Source organism: Parasteatoda tepidariorum, chromosome 11 (genome assembly GCF_982258835.1).
Source record: "Parasteatoda tepidariorum strain Cologne lab strain chromosome 11, Ptep-v5.0, whole genome shotgun sequence".
Classification (NCBI taxonomy): Eukaryota; Metazoa; Arthropoda; class Arachnida; order Araneae; family Theridiidae; genus Parasteatoda; species Parasteatoda tepidariorum.
The window spans coordinates 87,761,402-87,783,104 of record NC_141765.1 but is presented as its reverse complement, the minus strand read 5'-3'; the positions used below and the strand labels follow the sequence as shown (position 1 = coordinate 87,783,104).

The 21,703-nt window shown below is 30.7% G+C and overlaps 1 protein-coding gene across 2 annotated transcripts in view; it reads right to left on the bottom strand.

Moving 5' to 3' along the window:
- Positions 1-21,703, bottom strand: part of Cln3 (CLN3 lysosomal/endosomal transmembrane protein, battenin) — a 76,920-nt gene that overhangs the window by 11,478 nt on the left and 43,739 nt on the right. For both annotated transcript variants that reach the window (XM_016054981.3, XM_016054982.3), the window contains 4 exons: positions 11,089-11,260; positions 9,739-9,807; positions 9,603-9,664; positions 3,206-3,299 (listed from right to left, as the gene is read on the bottom strand). In XM_016054981.3, the coding sequence (XP_015910467.1) occupies positions 3,206-3,299; positions 9,603-9,664; positions 9,739-9,807; positions 11,089-11,260 (397 nt within the window). The remainder of the gene's footprint in view (positions 1-3,205; positions 3,300-9,602; positions 9,665-9,738; positions 9,808-11,088; positions 11,261-21,703) is intronic.

The following is a 21,703-nucleotide window of genomic DNA, read 5'->3' as shown; positions in this document are numbered from 1 at the left end:
TAATAATTTAGTTTAATTTAAGCACTATATAGTTTAATTGCAAGTATTTTATGTTAATATTTTGTAATAATTTTTAAAGACACTGTTTATTTTTTACAACTGTCAATAGATTTCAGTTTCGTTTTAAGTTATTTTTGTTTTACAGCATAAAACAACTTTCAGCTTGTTTGGACGTTTTAATTTTTATTCGAATCTAGGTTATATATTTTTAAATTACATCATACAAAATATTTTTTACAGTACAGATACATTTTAAATGTAACATGCTAATTTTCGGCAAGCTTCAATAGAATGCGTCCTACACTATTTTATTTAATTATCACATAACTTTTAAAAACCTACCACCGACTTGAAATACCGGACAGCACTAAATGCATAAAAATATTAATAAGTGTCACATTACTGCGCATAGTAAAAGTCATTCTTTCAAATTTTAAGGGAATTTCACATCAAGGAATTAAACAATTAAATAATAAATACAGTACATTATGATGGATCTGATTTTCTCGTATTCTTCCAAGTAATAGTTAAAAGAGAATTAAATCTATAAAAACTTGTTTGCGTTTTGGGCACTGTGAGTAAAAGGATAATATCACTAATTACAAGCCTAGACTAATGTTATTCATGCTGCTCTTTTATTAAAAATATATGTGGGAGATAGTGCAGCATAGGAGTAAATGATGACGATAATTTAACAAACATAACAATTTAATAGAAATAAAAAGATACGTAGAAGGATATAGCAGTTAGCATTATTGACATGTCTCGTGAGAGCTGCCTTCTCGCAGTGGTCTCCGGAATGCATGTGACTAAGAATTAGAATGTTCTATGGTATAAAGTAAGAGTTAATTATAAATTCGGGAGTTTCCCTTCGGGACTTCCTCTTCTGGTCTGGCTGGCGCCTCTCAATGTCAACAGGATGATGCAACTTCCTTTAATATTACAAGATGGTGAATGACGTAATGTTCGCAGTTGTTACACTATGGTATTGAAACCTACATATATTTGTTAATATTTTTTTTAATATTACGAAAATTGCATTAGGTTTTGTTTTAGTTTTCAACCACAGCTTTGTGTTGAAAAGAAAAATGAAACATAATTCCCATTAAAATAATTTCCAAACATTTACTTAAAGTAAATGTTAATAGATAGAAAAATATAGGAATGAAAAGTTAAAAAATTACTAATTAACTAACTAAAGAAATAATAATCGACCACCCTGAATAACTTTTGATCTAATGATTGGGTCTTCACATATTGTTGTACTCAATCTTAATTGTTTCAGGATTGACTACAAATATGCTAATTAATTAGTGCAGACGATACTTTAAGTTACGAAATCAGACACAAATACGTGTTTTCTCTGAAAGAATATACCTTTTTTTTAAACGAATTCGATTTTCTAGCAGCCAAAATGGGAATCTGAAAAATATGGCCTCAATAGTTTAATCAGGACAGCGATTTTAATTTTAGACCCTACGATGTTAATTTTACTTTTTGCATATTTTGCCATATCTTAAGAATTTTTTAAGCGAATTAAAAAACTGTTTGCACACAATTATAAAATTTATTTCTCCAAAGATAATTCCATACAAAAAAAAGCTTTCAATAAATATTTATTATTTTATTTAATAATAGTCGAAAAAATTTTGAATTGTAAGATGTTAAATTTTCCACACCATTTCAAAATATAGAATTTTATAAAGGAAAGTACAAAATGTGAGCGATATCTGTCAAATAGTTCCTGATGTCAAATTTTCCTTACTTTCACTAATGAATTAAGGAATAAATGGAGATTCGACTTTAATCCATGTATCTTTAACCTTATATATCTTATCTATATGTAGGTATTAGTAATAAATAACGGAAGTGAGGTTCTGTGATAATACAGTAAGAGAAAGAATAGTAAAAAAAGATTGAGATAACTGACTCCTGATAACACATATTAATCATAAAACCTTTGCTTATTTTAAGTAAAAACGGAATTTTACTTAATGTGATTTGTTTATTTACCATTACAGGTAAATTTACGAACACATGATCCTTTTGTAGTTTATTTTAGAAATACTAACATGTGTGTTTTAAAACAAAACTACTTTAAAAAATGCAATAGGAATTGCAAACTAATTAGCTATATTTATCATCGGCATATTTTTAAATATTTTTTGCATATTAGACATAGTAAAAATTCAACAAATTTTACATACCCGTCTTTCCCTACATAACTATAAATTACAAATTTAAATACAGTTCTCCAACTAGATATTAAAAATAAAATTTATAAAAATAAAACTTAAATTTTGATAAATTAGAGCAAAGATTATCAGATCACCTATCTAAAGGCATAAGATCAAAAGATTAAATTTAAGTCTATTAATTATGAGGTTGTTAAGGAATATGTCAAGATTTAATAATAGGATAAAAGTATCTTAAATAAAATGCCTATCACAGAAAAGAACATGTTCAGAAATAACATGAACATAGGAGCTTTGTGTTAATAGCTTTTTGATAAATTAATAGTTTTCTAGCACATTAAAAACATTTCCTTAATTGAAGGATTCATACCTAAATCAAAACAGTAATTTAAATTAGATATATGATTGAAAATAGTTTATTTCTTTCTCGCTTTATATCATTAAAAATATGCATTTTATAAAGACCAACTGAAACAGTATATTTTATGTTGATATTTATCAAACACATTATCAAGAATTAATTTTAATTAATTTGGTGGTGTGATATAATACCTTGCATAATAAATATATACAACAGTTCCTTGCATCATAAAAATAAAAAAAACTTATAATTTTACAGTACTTAAAATTACAGATAAAAAATGCAAATTTATAGCTGGTATTTAATTTTGACCCATTAATGCCCAGCCATAAAAAATGGTCTACATATCTGCAAAAAGTAGAAGTACACATATCTTTGCATCAAATGGATACTTCTCTTTGTTACCTATAACTTGAGTTTTCAAAAAGCACTGAGTTTCAATTTCAAATACCAATATAAATACTTACATTACTACTAATATATTAAGGTAGACTTTTTTTAAAATATTCAAAATTAGTTGTAATACTTAAGCATTTGAGCTATCACGTTTTTATTTTCTTGAACATAGAACCATCCTTTTAAAAGGACACTAGGCACAAATGGGTTCAATAAAATAATAAAATGGTATAATAATAATATAAATATAGACCTGCAAAATAGGAAGAATCCAAAGTTTGTTCACTTTTAAAATGTTTACAGATGAACGAGAGATGAGGACTCCAACTTGATAATCTACTTGATACCTGCGCAAAAAATTTCGTGTATGCTCAATCTTATAAATTACATTTTGAATAAGATAATATTATATTTAATTTTCTGTAAATTAATCTAAAAAAAAGCTGTATTTTTATATTTTAGCTACTTTTGAGTTACAAACAGTTTTGAGATAAAACAGCAACAATTTTTTTGTGCTAAATTTCCAAAAGAAAAATAAGAATTAAAATAAGCCAAGCCATTATCGACCCCATTAAAGAAGATTACATAATTTGGTGTTATCAATTGAAGATACAAGTAATTTAAACTATTTTTCCAATTTCCAACAATGTATAGGAAAAAATTAGTCCAGAAAAAATTTATTACTCTCCACAACCTAATCAGTCACTTCATAATAAAATTACAAAATTATTCTTAATTTAAACTGACTCTGTAAGTTAAACTGAGTACCTTAAAAACTTATTTTGATATAGAGCATTTTAAAAGTAACATTACTTGTCTATGCATTAAACTTCCTTAATTTCAAACAGGCTTTTTATTTTCTTTTAAAATTACGTGCTGCCTACTGTACTTTCTGTTTGAACACTGTTTTATTCTCAAATGTTCACTGGTTTATTCTCTGCACATTGTAAATGAAATAATTTTTAAGAAGTTTTTTTTCTATAGAAGTGGGATTCAAGAGAAACATTCTGATTTTGCTTAACTTTTAAAAATTTTCATTAAAAAGCTAATTTTGATAGAAACAAGGTTCAAATATATATATATTAATATAAAACATTTTACTTAACCTACATTCACATAAAAATTGCATCGAGCTTTCTTTGTGTCAGACTTGAATGTACGAAATGAAAAGTACCGTGACAACTCTTGTATTTTCATGATACTTTAATGTTTAACTGAATGGTTATGATGAATTTTTAAACTGTATGTTTCTTAATTTTATAGTAAAAAGTTTTACTCAAAGGCAAATTTGATTGCACCAAAACACTTACTTATTTTCAGATTTACATATACAGTCGAACCCCGCTATAGTGAACCGTCTGCTGACTCAGTAATGTGTCCACTATAACCGATGGTTCACTATATCCAAATTTTTTGAAGAATATTTTTTGCAAAAGACAGTTGAATGATTGAAAATTGGCTTTGCAATTTTGCATAAGTTATTTAAAAAATTATTAACTAATGAACAGATAATAAAGCAAAAATTGATGGAAAAAGTAATTACGTCGCTAAATATTAGTTTTAATTTCACTTTTTATGAAAAAAATTTGTGATTTTTGATTGAACACAATTTGATTTTAAATTGAGTTCATCAATTTTCTTATCTACAATGTGCAAAGAATGCAAGATTTTTACATTTTGAACAAGATTTCGAACCATCTTAACAAAGCATCTTCTACGTTTTCTCTTTCAGCTCCACGCAGTTTTTTCAATGAAACCATGTTTTTGTCGTATGCCGCAAGAATTGCACTTCGACTTTTCCAAATGTTTGAAACTGTAGATTTTGACAAGGAAAATTCATTACACAGTGTCGATTGATTGGTTCCATCATCAATACGCTTTACAATTTTAACTTTGTCCTCTATCGAAAACGCTTTTCTCTTTAGAGAATTTGCCATTTTCACTGTTTTTGAAATAAAAATCTTGTCTCAAATAGATAATGTAAGAATATGAAGAGAGCAGCTGTAGAATGAGTTAAATTGTTCCCCTTCTTGATTGTCAAGGGGTGATTTGTAAAGAATATGGTTTGAACAGATAAGAAAATTCCAAAAATTCAGCAGGTGGCCAAGTTAATTAGTTGTAGAGCAAGCTTGGGGAAAAGAGATAAAGCGAGGCTTGCCAGGGAGGGGGGAGTATAAGATAAATGATCTGTTTGACATTTATTACAGTATAGTTAAAAGTGATAAGCATAAAGGAGAGTAATATGACATATTTTATAGGCATCATTCATTTTCCGTCCCAACACCTACAAGTTTAAAGATGGAGGACTGAAAAAGATATTTAAAGAATTGAAATTTGAGTCCACTATAACCGAGTTTCCAAGTTCTAAGCTGTTCACCATAAGCGCTAAAAATAACATTATTTAAATAGGAATACGGACGGGACCGCTAAAAAAGTTCACTACATCCGAGTGTTCACTATATCCCAGGTTCACTATAGCGGGGTTTGACTGTAGCACACTTTAAATTCTCTACACACCTGCCAATATTCGAAAATGCTTCACCATGTAATTTTTTGCTAAGATAATACTGGACGAAGCATTATAAGGGGTTGTGTTAGATAAAGTTTTCACACTGAATTTAAAGCAATGCGTTATGAATAACTATTACGAAGTTGATGAAATTTCAAACACCTGGCTTTACACATTTTGAAAAAAACTGTTGAAACTTGTCTAACAATGAAGAATTCAGAATATGAATTATTGGTTCATTTGACTGTAATGTCAAATTGTATTTTCCAAAAATTGGGATAACAAAAAAAAAAAAAACAGTATGCTTTATTGAAATCTGATGACAGAAACATCAGAATTGTGTCGTCAAAGCTGCAGGCCTCCTAGAAGATTTTGAAGAATAACGTATCTTTAAGTTTTTGATGGGGTTATCTTCTCTCTTTGAAAGATCTTTCTTTTTACTTATTTAGTTTCCAGAAGAGTAACTATTGAACTGTCACAACTATTTTCATTAAATGTTATTTTCTATGTTATCTGATAATCAAGTACACAAGTACTTTTATTTATTCGATTTTTATAGAAGCTAGAGAGTAGGTATCACTGCTCTAAAAACGTTTTTAAATATGCTTAGTGATAGTCAGAATGTACTTGTATGTTTTAAAATGTTATGGGCATCATCAAACAGCAGCTGTAAATCTTTGAGCTCTAATTTTCTAGTCACACTCCTTTGCAGATAATAATAAATGCCTATTTATTAAATTTGGTTGACAGGAAGTGCATTATACCCTTTCTCATCTGCTATATGCATTAAGTGACAAGGGCAGCCAACACCAAAAATCTCAGTTTTTTCCCCTTGAATATAACTGCAACGCCATTCTTCAAACCAGTCGTTACAGGTGCATTGTCACACCTAAGCAGTTATAAGGTGAAATATCCTTTAATTTCAACTCATCCAGCACTAAACTCCCAGCATTCTTCTCTGTGGAGCTAGCTTCCAAAGTTGGACAGAGAGAAACGTTACAGACTGCCTACAGAGAAACATTAACTTGGCTAATGTTGGAATTGAAATATACTACAACGGGATAAAGTTGAGAGTCAAAGGAGCCATAGGTTGACACAGTGAATATTCCTTTCTTCAATATTTCCACAATTGACATTTTTTGTGCCAGCGAATTAATAGCTTACGTTTTAGTTCACCCTGAACCATAGTTTTTTACAACAATACTTTTCAGAAACATTCTTCTGCAAAGTGGACCAGCATATCTTTTTGCAGCTACATGCAGGGGCTGATTGTTCTCAAGGATAAAAGTAACAAATTAAACTTTAGCTTAGATGACTTCCTGACATCTACAAAAAAATTTGTTACTAATATTTGAGTTTACATTATCACACTTCATTAAATCTTCATGTTTCGTAGAATTTATATGCCATATGACAGAATTTCTTTAGGCTTTCTGCAACGAACATCTGGCACGAACATCTTTTTGCAGGATACAGTAGAGAACCAATATTCCAGAACGAACAGGACTATCGCTGTTCCGGATGACTGATTTTTCTGGCTTTCTGAATCGCTACAAAACGCCATTTTTTTTATTGTTTACGAAACCCAACCAAAAAAAAATTTTTTTAGAAATAGTCAAAAAAAGAAGAAAAGACAATGAAGTAATACACATAAGTTTAATAAGATAAAAAAGAGAAAAATTAATGAAATGAAAAGTATATACAAGCTTAATTGAAAATAAACACAAAAAGGCAAAATGAAAAAAAAAATCAGCATTTTAAAAAAAAAAAAACTCATCCATTCTGTTGACGGAAATTTGGTTTTGGTTGCATTAACAACTGTTCAATCTTATAAATTGACTGACATAATGTGAGATTCACGTACAAACAGTTTTTGCTTCATCCCCTAAATCAATTCTTTTTTCAACTTGATACATTCGCTCGGAATAAAGGGATGGGCACCTTGGTTTTTATCTTCCTCGTCACTTTCTTCTACTTCACTGTTGTCTGCGCCAGGATTCAAAACCATCAACTCCATTTTTTACTTCATTATTTTTCAATATTAACAAATGAAAAAATTGCAAGCATTTCTTTTCCCTTCTATATGCGCGAGAAAGACATCATTTGAATATAATTCTGGATGAAAAGAATTTATTTCAAAAATTTCAGGAGAAAAGAAAAACAAAATTTTTGAATTCATTATTCTTCATTTTTCATTATTCTCAGATGAGAATAGAAATATCACAAGCATTTTTTCCCTCCAATGTGTAAGAAAGGCACCTTTTGATTATAATTCTGCAGAAAAAAAATATTTCAGTTGATTTTCAGCAGAAAAGAAAACCAAAATTTTTTACTTCCCAAAGGAAAAATCTTCCTGCAAGAACTCGTAAGGTTCTATAACATTGTCGCCGTGATTCTGTCACAGGGCTTATGTGATTATTACATGCCTGCCAACATTGGAGAAATAAAATAATGGAGATTTTACTAGCGACATTTTCAGGCTACGAGTAAAGTTTTGATACATCATGCATAATCAAAATTGGAAATAATATAAGCACTTACATTTAGCGAAGTAAAAAATATGTATATAAATTTTAATCTTAAGATTTTTTTAAACCATTATTTATAATTTACTTAAACTATTTTATTTTATAACTGTCGTTGAACGGCCAACCCAATTTTGGGTTATGTTCAACTCTGCAGCCTTGTAATTTTGAACCCAATCCAAAAAACAAGGGAACTCCTGGATCAAGTATTGGGTTGTTGTTAATTTATGTCGCACTAGAGCTGCACAATGGGCTATTGGCGACGGTCTGGGAAACATCCCTAAGGATGATCCGAAGACATGCCATCACAATTTTGATCCTCTGCAGAGGGGCGGATCAACTATTGGGAGAAATTAGCCTTCACGGAGAACTTTTTTGATGAACCTAAACCGCATTTGAGTTTCATGGGGTAGAAAACCATGAAAACCTCTCACGGATAGCTTGACAACAAGGGGAGTCTAATCCGTGATCCATCTACCACTGAGGATATTTTACATCAGCACTGTGGTCGGTGCAAGCTGGATGCGGAATTTATATTGACCAGTCATCCCTGGGATTCAAACCCGGTTCACTTCATTGGAAGGCCAACTCTCTATCACCTGAGCCTTCACGCCTTGTCTTAAACTATTAACACTCAACACTGGCAATAGCACCATCTCTAAAGAATAAGAGAAGTATTTTTACCATTTGTGGACATTTTTTTTTTCAATTTCTTCAACAAATACAGAGAAATTTGAGAATATACGGGTGAACAGGAGATAGCCTTAAAGGAATTCTCGTTAAAAAACAGGAGATTTTGCAGGTATGTTATCAATATCACAATTTTTAAATGCAAATGGTGCAAAATGCAGAGTGTTGTTTTTCCTTTAACTTCTTAATGCACAAAAACAATTTAGAATAGGCTTCCAAAAAATTCTCAATTTAAATTTTAGGCATAATTAAATTTCTCGAAAGAAAATCATAAAAATATAAATCAATACATGGCCCATAACCTTGACATCCAAAATAGTGCAAGAATGTCAGTGTAAACAAATATTAACTTTTATTAAAACAGAAACAAAGTGTCCATGGAAAAAAGATTTATTCAAAAACAAATTAAACTTGAAATAAACAGGCACAGTGCACTCTGACAAACATGGTAACAGGGAGTAAGAATACTGCATAACCATCTTCAACTTAAGTACTCTTGCACTACATATAAGGAATGACGTCATGGACTATGTGTGATCTATCAACAGCAAATGAAAAAAGACAGGCCGAACACTCATTGACCATGATATAGGTTGAATGCATGAGAACGTTATATCCCCCAAAACAGGTTTCACAAGTTTGCCCTGTTTGCACAAGCCAAGTACAAAAAGCATTTGAAAAAATTTCAGTGCATCGAGCGATCTAATTTCATGATTAAGAATGGGCGCTGCTGATAAATATTATCCACCACATGATATTGAAATGTAAAAAGCAAACAATTACAAAATACGGCCATACAACTGTACAATTGGGCAGGTATGTACTCACAAAAGTTTGAAAAACAATGTTAACAATATTTTTTATACGAAAAGTATAACATTTTATATAGCTGGTATCAAATAAAATTATTTAATAAATATGCTTACCATCTATATTGAACTTTATGACATAACCAATTACTGGCATTTTTGAAGTACAAGAGCTCCATCTTGGAAAAAAGAATTAAACAGTTACTTAAATATTAACATACTTGACCATTTTGAAGTAAAGAAACACTCTCACCAAGCCTTGATTGATAAAATATTCAGCAAAATATACCAGACCTAAAGGTAACATGTATTTTAAAAGAGGCTGCAAATAGAAAATAAATGTTAACCAAAAATATGCATGCATGATAGCATAAACTTAAAATTACAAACGTTGTTAAAACTGACTCTTATTAAGCAATTCTAATTTAAAATAATTTAATTTTTAATGAAGGCAAAAGAGATAGTTATTAATATCTTAAAACACAAATGCAATAAATGTCAGCCATTATGATGATTAATGATATTTTTAGTTTATTTTGCACCTATAATTTTATATTTAGCATTATTTTTTGAATTACATATAAAAACAGTTTTTCAAAATAATAAAATTAAATAAAACTAATATAGATTATTACTTTTCTTAAGAGGAAATTCAATTCATAAACCTTTTTATAAAAGTATATTAATGTTTTTAGACAAAACAAATAATCATTACTCTCTATTCAAAACAATTCTTAAGCATTTCAAACATTCACTCTTAAAAATTATCATTCATTATTTTCCAAAAATATTTTTATTCAAATTTCTTAGAAGAGTTACTTTTTTATATAACATCTCCTTTGAAAAGTTTGATTATTTCTATTTTATTTTTTGGATGAAAAATTCAAATAAGCAAAATTTTTACAGAATTTTGCATACATAGTAATTTGGGAAAACAATGATTCTTTAGCCTGTGTAAAGAGGCCTTTATACTGACTATAATGACAACAAATTGGGTGCTGCCGAAACCTAAAGCATATGCCTTTCTACCCTCTTCCGCAACAAACCATGATCGCTGTTGCACTGGTTTCACGAACTAGATGGGGTTCAATTTTTGCCGCTGTTACAGACCCAGAGAATTCATTTATATTTCTATTCTCAAAAGGAGAATACAGTGAAATCGCATATTTTAATGCTTACATCTTTTAAAACATGGTAATTTATTTTCTAAAAATATTGACAATATTTAAAACATGCCTTATACATATTAAAGAAAACAAAAACAATTTTACTATAAATATGTATTTCATATGTTCTAGTTTATAATAATATTTATTAAGTTAATAGTGTTAAAACATTAAAAAAATCAAAATATACTAATAAGGGTATTATCATTCCCAAATATAAGTTATGAAAATAATCTTTGCTTAATTTATTTGTCTTTACTTCTTATAATAATATCACACAGAAATTCTAGACCAACCGCAATCACTAGATGTAAGTGTTTTGAAAAACTAAAAAAGCCAAATACTGTATTCTTAAAATTTAAGAAAGAAAACTGATATTAAGGAATGACAATAATATTATTAATAATGAAAAAGCAAGATTAATTTAAATGAAATACCTTTGTAAGGCTTATTTTTTCCTTCAAAGTGTAAGAGCTCGGTTTTCGAACATACTCTTTTGTAGCCATGTCTATTTCTCCTTCTAGAATAGGCTTTGCTTCAGCACTACATCTACACAACTCTCGGCAGTTAAGCCTTTTCGATTGTGGATGTCTAATTAAGATCCAAAACCTAAATAAATTATGAATACAGAATATTGTTGGAAAATAGCAGCATTTCAATTCAAGTGAGACAGGTTTTGTTGATTATCTCTAAAACCACAGGCTTGATTTAAATAAAATTTAATCTATTAAAATTTTATTTATTTAAATCAAGTTTTAATTATAAGTTGATACAAACAAAAAACTATTGAACAGTTATAATAACACATTAGATTGTGCGTTAAACTCTTCAGTCAGTAGAACTGAAGAAATGGCTTTAGAATAAAACAAAAAATTAGGTTATAAGATGTTTGATTCCCTCTCAGTTTTAAGAGAGCGTGGCTTTACACCACTAGAAAACTCCCTCATGGCTAATTCTTTTATACCTCCATTAGTATTTTAAAATTTAAAGTGTAGAAAAAGTAAGTACAGGTAGATATAGATCAAGCCACGAAGTTTCAAATTCTGATTTTTTTTTTAAACATCAAAATGCAAACAAATGAGAGGATTATTTAGGATTACACATGGGGAAGTTCTCTGTCAATGATTTTTTTGCATTTTTATATTTTGAAAATATTTTTTCAAACTTCATGGTTTACTCTAAATTTACCCAAATTCACTCTCCTTTAAACTTTAATTTACTAATGGAAATAGCAATGAAAAGTTTCGCCCACAGTATAGCGTCCTCTTAAGGACATACAGGCCTATGATTTCATGCAGAAAATACGACAGTTTAGATATTTTCTTGGGACAAAAAAAGTATCACACTTTCAGCACTACTGTTTTAAATCCATGGTAGTTACAAGAGGGAGTAGTGAGTTGTATTAACTTCCTCAAATATCTCAAAGATGTTCTAAAGGATTCAAGACTAGAGACCTGACAGACAAATTTATCTGGTGAATATTTTTAGCTTCCCAGAAAATTGTCAACAAAAGGAGCACTCAAAGGTAATGAACTGTTATCCATTAAAATGAAATTAGAGCCAGCTACACCTCTAAAAAGGCAAATATAGGGTTTTAAAGACCTCATCTTTATTCTCACACCTGTCAGTGTACTTTTCCCTAGTTCATACTTTTAGAAAGACCCACTACTAAGCCTTTAATGTCCAAGAAATAAACTATTATGGTAGAAAAGGTTTAAGGGTTTGGGCAGGCATCATGGTAGATGTATGGCTGCATATCCTTTAATCAGGGTTGGTAAAAATCATAATTTTCTTTAACTTAAAAAAAAAACGGATCAATTTTAATTGGATTTTTATTTAAATTTAAATTCTTATTTGGTTGAAATTGAATTTTTTTAAAACTTAAATTAGATTTTTTTGACTGATTTATAATTAACAGTTAAATCATTCGATACAATGCATTAATAATATTTGTTATTTAAAAACAATATAGCTAACGTAGTTACTATTTCTAAGTGAAATGTTTAAGAGTATTACAAATTAATCACTGAGTTAACAAAATCATGGTTATTATAGTTCTAGTTAAACATTTTAAAATTTGAAAGACAGAAGAGCAATATTTCATTTAGCTATCCAACGAAGAGCAAATTACAAGGCTGATTCCAAAGGTAAGGTTTCCAAAGCACTGGGTAATTACCTATTTATGCTGTTGTTGGCAACCCTGTTACATTCTCCTCTACCCCCACTACCACCAAGCATGTGCACGGGAAGGTAGGAGGCTCAATCTTGGCAGGGTTGCCATTAGAAATGGAGCTCATTACTACATTCGTGAAGTGTGAGATTTGCACAGTTATTCGGTTTTTGAACATAAAAGGGGCTAAACCAATTGAAATTCAATGTCAATTGGTGGAAGTGTGTGGCTAGGAATGCATGGAGATAAAGCACATGTGCAAGTGGTGTAGGGAGTTTGAATCTGGCCATTCTGCAATACACGAAGAAAAAAGAACCGGGAGACTGTCGATTTCTGATAAGACAGTTGTGAAGATAGGATGAGTCATGCATCGGGATAGACAAACCACACTGAATTTATGCATTTCAGTTCCCGAACCACCATTTATCGGGTTTTGATAGAAAAGTTGAAATATCGGTAGGTTTGCGCAAGATGAATGTCACTAATGCTCACGGAAGACCACAAACGGCAGAGAGTTTACTCCTCTCATGAATTTCTGTGTCATTATGCTAATGAAAAGAACAACTTCTTGAATTCAATTGTCGCAGGCGACGAAGCTTGGGTGTACCACTTAACACCTGAGACAAAACAACAATCACATCAGTGATGGCATTCCTCTTCGCCTCAAAATTCAAGCCCACTGAAATATTGTTAATAGATCACGCAATTTTCCAGTTCTGAATATTTAAGAAGATTTCTAAATAATTGTTCAGTAAAAAAGGTGTTAGAATGAGTTTTGTATGCCTGTTATTACTTATTAAGATGATGCGTTATAAATACAAAATAATTTTGTTTTTCATTTTTTAACCATATTAATCTCAATTTTAAAGTATATTTCAAATTCATTTTGAAGATTTATTTTCATGTGAAGTGAAAGAAATGTTGAATCAATTTCTTTGTAAAGAATAGATTTAGATTTCAAAATGTAGGATAGCTTAAGTTATTGATATTTTTTATTAATGTATTCTAGCGTGAGGTCAAAGTAGGGAATTGTCTACAGCATAGCAGTAGCCTTTTAAAAAACTTGTGATTCTAGCAAAACTTTAAATTCATTCTTTCAAAAAAAAAATTAAAGATAAAAGAAAAAAAATTTACATATTACAATAGATTTTATTAGCCTTATATTAATTGCATTAATCTATGATATAAGCGTTTTTGAAATCAAGCATATACAATTATTTAGTTCTACATTACAGAAACAGGAATTACATTTTATAAATGCATATAAAAAATAATTTTTCACCATAGCAAAAATCCTATTTACTCAAAGAATAAAAATATTCAGAAAAAATCTTAACATTACTGTCTATTTTTTAATTATTCTAATAAAGAATGTGCATTAGAATTTTTTTTCATTTCATATAAGTTTATTTTTATTACTATCCCAAAGCTTTAGTGAAACAAAAAAGTCTATCATAATGATATTCGCTGAAATTATATGGATAAATTAAATAACATTAAGAGAAATGTTAAGTGTAAGTAGATTATATTGATGAGAGTTAGATTTCAATGGACTAGATTCTTGTAAATGCTGATTCGTTTTCAGCGATACCAATTGCTTAACCTAAGATTTTTTCAACTATTTTAATCACATTTATTTATAATTAAAATGTATAATGTATTAATTTTACTATTTTAGAATTCTTCATTGCAAGCACTAACGAAAGGTTTGCAAAAATAAGGAGAGAAATTACCAATAATCATACTTTGTAAATACGATATTGCAAAAACAGGAATTAAAATTTATAAATAAAAATTATCGTAATTTCACGGAGAAACGCCGCCCTGGTACATACGCCGCTCCCTCAAAAATCGACTGACAAAAAAAAGCTTTTCATCGAACACGCCGCGCCGAATTCTTAACAATTAAAGAATTTTGAACTTAACGCAGGTATTGATTAGACTTAACACATGCTCTAAATATGCATTTGCATATAATTTAAATAGTTAAATAAAAATAAATTAAAGGATATTAAATATTAAAAAAAAAAGAAACAATCCTAGTATATAAAATAGATTTTAATAATTTTCTAAGTAAAATCAAGCATTTTCTAATTTTAAAGTGAAGTAACCAGTAAAATACAAATAAAATGATTAATATATCATAAACCATTAAAATAAGTATAAAATTTTTTAAAAATAAAACAATTTTACTTTTAAATTAGCAATCCAAAATCCTGTTTTAGAAATAAACGATAAATCCAAACAAATTTTTTTCAAAGAAAAACTTAAGAATAATTTATTTAGATATCACTGCACTTAAAAATTCCTCAAAATCAGAACTCTCTGTATCAGAGCAAATTAGGTTTACTATTTAATTGCTTATTTCGGGTTAATCTCCGTCACTTTCGGTTTCGTTTGTCCCGGGATGATTTCCGCTTTTTTTAAGCCATTTATCACAGTTCCTTTTTCTCTTTTAATTGCTGACAGCTTAAACGCAGCGGTATAATTTTCCCTCTTCATGGGAGGCATTTAAAATGGATAACTTAAATACAAGTTATGTTAAAACAAAACGAAAATAGAATAAATGAATCAAAAATATTAATAAAAACGCATCAAAAACGCATCAGAACTGAAGATAAAATGATAAAAAACTTAATAATAATAAGCTGAGGAAGATGATCGAAACCAGACAGAAATATGAGCAATGAAAAAAAAAACAATAAAAAGCTCTCTCCCAAGCATTTAAAACAAGTTTCTATTTTTAGCAATTCCTCCCTCTATTTTCACTTCTCAAATCAGGTTTCTTTTTTCAACTGACTCCGCCTAGGACGGTCTTTCTTTTATCCCTGTCTAAAATTCTCACACACTTTGCTTTTTTTCCCTCTGCACTGACCCTCAGTGGAAAGTTTGAAATTCTTTTTGAACATTCTAATTGTAAGATTATTGAAGGTCATTCCAAGCTCATCAGCATGCTTTATTTACTAAACATTCACATGTTTTTAACAACCAGCTGAAGAAAAAAGGGGAGTGGAGAGAGGCATCCATGACAAGTGGAAGAGTCATATTTCCTGGAAAGAACAGGGGTGGGGGAGCGTTTGTTTTACAGTTAGTTATGTTATCACTGGCCCCACCCTGATTTTCTTCATTCATTCCTTTCTGATTTATGCTTCTCCACTCCATGCCCATTTCCTACACTCAACAGCTGTCCATATGGCAGAAGGGAAAGAGAGACTTCGTTCTCTTGTGAATAGTGGTCTCCAGAAAATGATTCCAAGAAAGGATTAGGGAAGGGAAAATTCCAGGTGCGCTGACCATTCCTTGGAGTGACATTAAGCATGAAAAAATAAATAAAAAGTACAATAACAGGTGGAAAAAATGAAGATGAAATTTCCAGTGCGGTTTCTGAAAAGCAAAATTTTTTGAAGAAAAAAAAAGTAATACTGTACAGGCCGCCCCGTTAGATACGCCTTCCTACTAAATTTTCAAGTTTTAAATCAATAACGCCGTGGCCTATCTCCGCGAAATTATGGTACTCAAAGACTCATAAATATAAGCGTTAATGTGTATTTAAATATATAATACATAGTAAAAAAAAGAAGACATAAACTGCATTATTAAATATTTACTTAATAAGAAAAGCCTTCAACTTGAGTTTAAAAAAAAAAAGAAGCGAAATTAAAGTACAATATTTCAATTCTTGAATATTAACACATAGATTGTAATGATAATAGATTGATATTTTTTAATAGACTAGATCTATGAAAATACTGATTTGTTTTGACGCAATACCGAATAATAAAATCATTCATCCTATACATATTTTTTTTAAATTACGTCCGCCATCGTCTTCTCAGACATAAGGCGTCTTGCAGTCCAATACAATTGTGAAGTAGCTCCAGAAGGGGAGAGGGCACAAAAGTCGTCACAGGAACGAATGTCAAGAAGAGAGGGGTAATCAAATAGATGCTCCCCAGTCATATGCGAAGTGTTACAGAGAATACAAAGAGGTGAATTGACCAGGTTAATTTCAAATAGATGGGCCTTCAAGTAGTCATGTCCAGTAATTATCCTAAGACAAGCCACTCCCTCGGCCCTGGGAAGGAGGGACAGATGAGAGCGCTGCTGGCCATCAAGAAGGCTAGCCCAGGATTTTCCATCAGCTAAGTCCTTAAGAGCAGATATTGTTCTGTGTCTGAATTTGCTCTTAAGAAGCCACCTTGCATTTCTAAGAGGAACTAGAAGAGAAGGTGGATGCAATGAAGCCTCTCTAGCCAACATGTCAGCCCATTCATTTCCATAGATGCCATAATGGCCAGGGATCCACAGGAGGACTACCTCTCTTCCAGAACAAAAAAGAGAGTCGATGCATTGTTTACACTCAAATTCAAGTTCAGAGGGGTATAAATTAGATTCAGAAAGGGTCTGAATCGCAGCCTGAGAATCGACAAAGATAACAATGCTTTGTTCAGCCGGTTCACCAATAGCTGTAATAGATATAAGGATTGCAAACATTTCTCCATCAAAATTATCTGCCCAAGTGTCAAGAGGTTCTCTAAGGCTGAAATATTTGGAGTAAACACCTGCTCCAGCTCTACCAGTTGAAAATGTGGCGGATCCATCAGTAAAAACCTGCAGTCATTCCTGGCAAGGGTATAGTGGCCAGAGCAATAGGATACAACTCAGTCTGGTGGAAGTCTGATTTCCGGACAGGCTGTACCAAGTCAAATCTAGCAGTGGCATATCTCAGAAGGCTTGTAAAACAGGCGGCCTGTAGATGCAAAGTTTAGAGTTGGAGACCTTAAAGATCTCTGCAAGTATCTGGTACTTAAAAAGAAAAGAATGTTGAGATTTAAGTCTAGTTTGAGGAAGAATGTAGTACGGCCAAAAGTATTCCTTTCTCAACAATCTTTCACCAAGAGAAAGGGCAGCATAAGTTCATCTGTCAGATAAATTATAAATTTCTGTCTGCAGCTGCATGGCAGGAATAGGGGTTGAAATCACAGAACCAATGATGAGTCTTAGTGCTTTATTTTGAACCAAATCGAGTTTTGATAATGCACTGTCCGAGGCAGTAACAAGGATTTCTGAACCATAGTCAAATACTGGTTCTACCCACTTTGTTCCAGCGAGACGTTTCAAAAGACTAAGGCGATTTGTTACGCTATCTGCCACTTGATTTATGTATTTAATCCAGGTTAGTCTGGTATCAAGAGTTATGTCCAAGTAGGTAGCACAATTGGTCCGACCCAGAGTACTATTTTTGTATACCAAGTTAACATTAAACTTTTAGGTACTAAGGGTAAAAAGTTCAAAATTTGTCTTTTCTGAGTTAACCTTGAATTCGTTGTCCAGAGACCAGGTTGCCAGAGCCTCTAAAGCCAATAAAGTGTTTTCGAAAGCAGAGAGATATCAGAGCCAGTAGACCAAATAACACGGTCATCGGCATACAACAATGATTCAGTCTCTGGAACAGCATTTCTAATGAAGCTCTAAAGGTCATTTACCATAACATTAAAGAGGACACGACTTAAAACTGAGCCCTGTGGAAGGCCCTGCCTGGTTTGTCCATCCTATATCTAAATGTATATTCATCCGATCACCTTAATATTCATCCTATATCTAAATGTATAATATCTATCCAATCTATGACTGATTTTAATTAAATAATTAGACTGTAATGGAGTATTATCATAACTTAAAAATAAGTGAAATAAAATAATATTTTCTATGAACTTTAACACCACTGATTTCAGCCGAAAATGTTGATTTGCTGTGAAGAGCTGAATAATCATTTATTCAGATATTTAATTGATAAATTAACAGTTTGAAGTTTCAAAATCTTTCTTTCATTTTACAAATCAAAACCATAAATTTAATTAAAAAATTTTTTAGTAATAATTTACAAAGGATGTTCATACGATACAAGTGATATCAAAACTAATAGCCTAGCGGATGGAGGTGGCGCACACTTATGTTCACCACATGTGACATCATAACCAATCAGAGATTGTTTTTTATTGCATCACTTATGGAGGCCTTTTTGGGTAATTGAAATGTTTAATACCTAAATAAATAAGCATTTGGCGGGGAAAAAAAAACAATCAGATTTTCGGTTTCAGGAGAGAACTTCTAATAAGTCAGGATTGAAAATAAAAAAAATTAAGAAATGCTGTAATTGTCCATTGTGCATAGATCTTTAAATTTAGTGTGCTATTGATTTTATATGTTGATGACTTTGCAATTTTCAATTGGATTTGATTGTAGCCGAGATAAATAATGATTTTGACAATAACATTTTAGGCAAAATTCACATGTTGTTAGGTATTGAATTTTAGGAGAATGAAAATGGTAATTTTATGCATCATAAGTTATATATTGATCAAATTTGTGTAAAATTTTCTAAGTTTAATTTTTCCTATTTTCACCAAAACCTAAGGTGAAGTTCTAACAAAATTGTATTGCCCAAATAATCGTGTAGATAAAGATGAGATATTAAGATTTCCACATAGAAATATCACTGGGATGTTTGGAATTCATTGTACATAGAACTAGACCAGATTAGAGTTATGCAGTTAATATGTTATCCCAATTTCAGGAAAATCCTGGTGCTAAGCATTAGAACATTTTACTTAAATTTTTAAGCTATTTAAATGACACCAGAGATTATAAGTTAAATTTAAATAAAATTAGTTCTTTAAATTTGAATTGTTTCGGATGCTGATTCTGCTACAAATAGATATGACAGTGTCTCAATGAGTGTAATGATAATTTTTATTAATCAGGTGCCAATTTCTTGGAGATCAACAGAGCAGAAATGGATGACCTTGTCTACAATGGAGGCTGAATACATAGTAATGGCTGAAGCTGCAAAAGAACTAATTTGGATTATAAAATGAAGATATTAGATGAAGGCAAAACTTCGAGTTCATTATCACATAAAATTAAATTGTTTTGTGATAACCAGCAGCTATAAATTTTTCAAGTTCCTCAGTAGAGAACCATAGGACTATGCATATTGTTGTTAAATTTCATTTTTATGAGAAATTTAGTTTTGGATAATATAATAGATATTAAATTCATAAACATATAAAATACATTAAATAAATAAGATATTTTTTATTAAGCAGTTAGTAAAAGAATCTCATCAGAAATTTTCAAGTTTATGTAAAGTACCTAATTAAATTAATTTTCTGGAAGATTTTAGGCAGATCCATCTGAGGGGACCTGATTGTTGGACATAGTTTGACTAATTAAAGGGATCTACCTTTGTATAATGCTTTTTCATAACTCACCATAACGTAAAATTAAAGTTCATGGTTATGTCATCTTTATAGAGGAGTAAAATATCTTATGTATAACTAATTAAGGAAAAAGATGTATACAACTAAACTTGGTACTGTATCATTTTAATGATACGTAGAATGCCCAGTTATTCTAAATTGGTTCATAACGCAATCATATTATAATATATATGTTGGATGTCGTGATATCATTGCTGGTGCTCATATTATTGTTTGCTTCATCAAGCTGAGGTGTGCTAGCTTGTTTAATTTCTGAGAAGTTGTAAGTTTCAAAGGGAATTCTGTGCTTCAGCATGCATTTGTATTTTTTCCCTTACAGTCACTTGTAAATATTCATCTACATACTTTATTCAAAATAAATGATTGTTGAAACTGCTATCAGGTAATCTCGTTGCTTCTTCATCACTGTGCTTAAATAACTCTGCATCCAATCCAAGAATTATTCAGTTAATTTTAGAAATCTTGATGTTACAAAGTGACTTAGCATACCATAAGTTTCAAACTGTGTATTTGAATAATCATTTTTTGATCCACTCAATTAGCTATGATTATGCTATAAATCCAGGTATTTTAGACAATCACTTCCTTGACAGTTATTAACATGGATTTTCAGATGGTTTTCTGAATCTCGAAGTTTTAGTGTAACCCTATAACTTACAACTAATTTCAAATTCCCCATTTGAATAACCATGGTTTGACGCACTTGATTAGCAATGATTTAATCATAAAGCCGCATTTTTTGTTGCATTTTCAGCAGTTACAACTAATAATTTCCACATGACATGGTTTTCAAAATCTCGCTCTTTTAACATATTAATTTCTCTGGCAAATTTCAAATCGCATATTTGAGAAATCACTTTCTTACGAACTCGTTTAGTGTTGATTCAACCATAAATTCAGGTAGATTGCATTTTCAACAGTTACTGTTATACCGATTTTCAAAATCTCAATTCTTTTAAAACTATCTTATTTTGTCCTTTAAATTTCAAATAGCAAATTTGAAAAATCCCTCTATAACGCACTCTTGTTGTAACAATTCCTTCACAAATCTGTGATAAATGAATTTTGAAACATAGTGCAAAATTTTTTGATGGTAGTTATTCATTTCACATGAGCCACGGGAAAATATCACGGTAGAGTAAATGATAAAGAACAAGATTTCCTCAATGCAATAAAATGCTGTCACAGCCACAAAACCACAGCTTTTGCATTTGTGATGTTGATTAGGATGTGGTGAACGTCCTTCCCTTTTTAGGGATGTATGTTTGCTGTGATTTAAAATTAATGAATGATAGCCTGCCACAACTTAAAAGTTTATTTTGTTCAAATTGTTTTGGAAAGTGAAATTGGATTGACTTGCTAGATTTTCAAACTTTAACCCTGAGCCTCAAGGGAGGACAACTGTAACTAATAGCTCCCTCAAGCAACCATTCAGTACATGAAAACTGCATTGTTGTATGAGTTGTTGAGGCCTATATAGCATTGAAAATTACTAAGAGAGGGCAATCCCTAAATTTACACATTTTATCCCACTCTGTAACCACTGTTTCATACCTTTCAATTGCCATGAGTGTCACTATTTGATAGTTATGATATGCT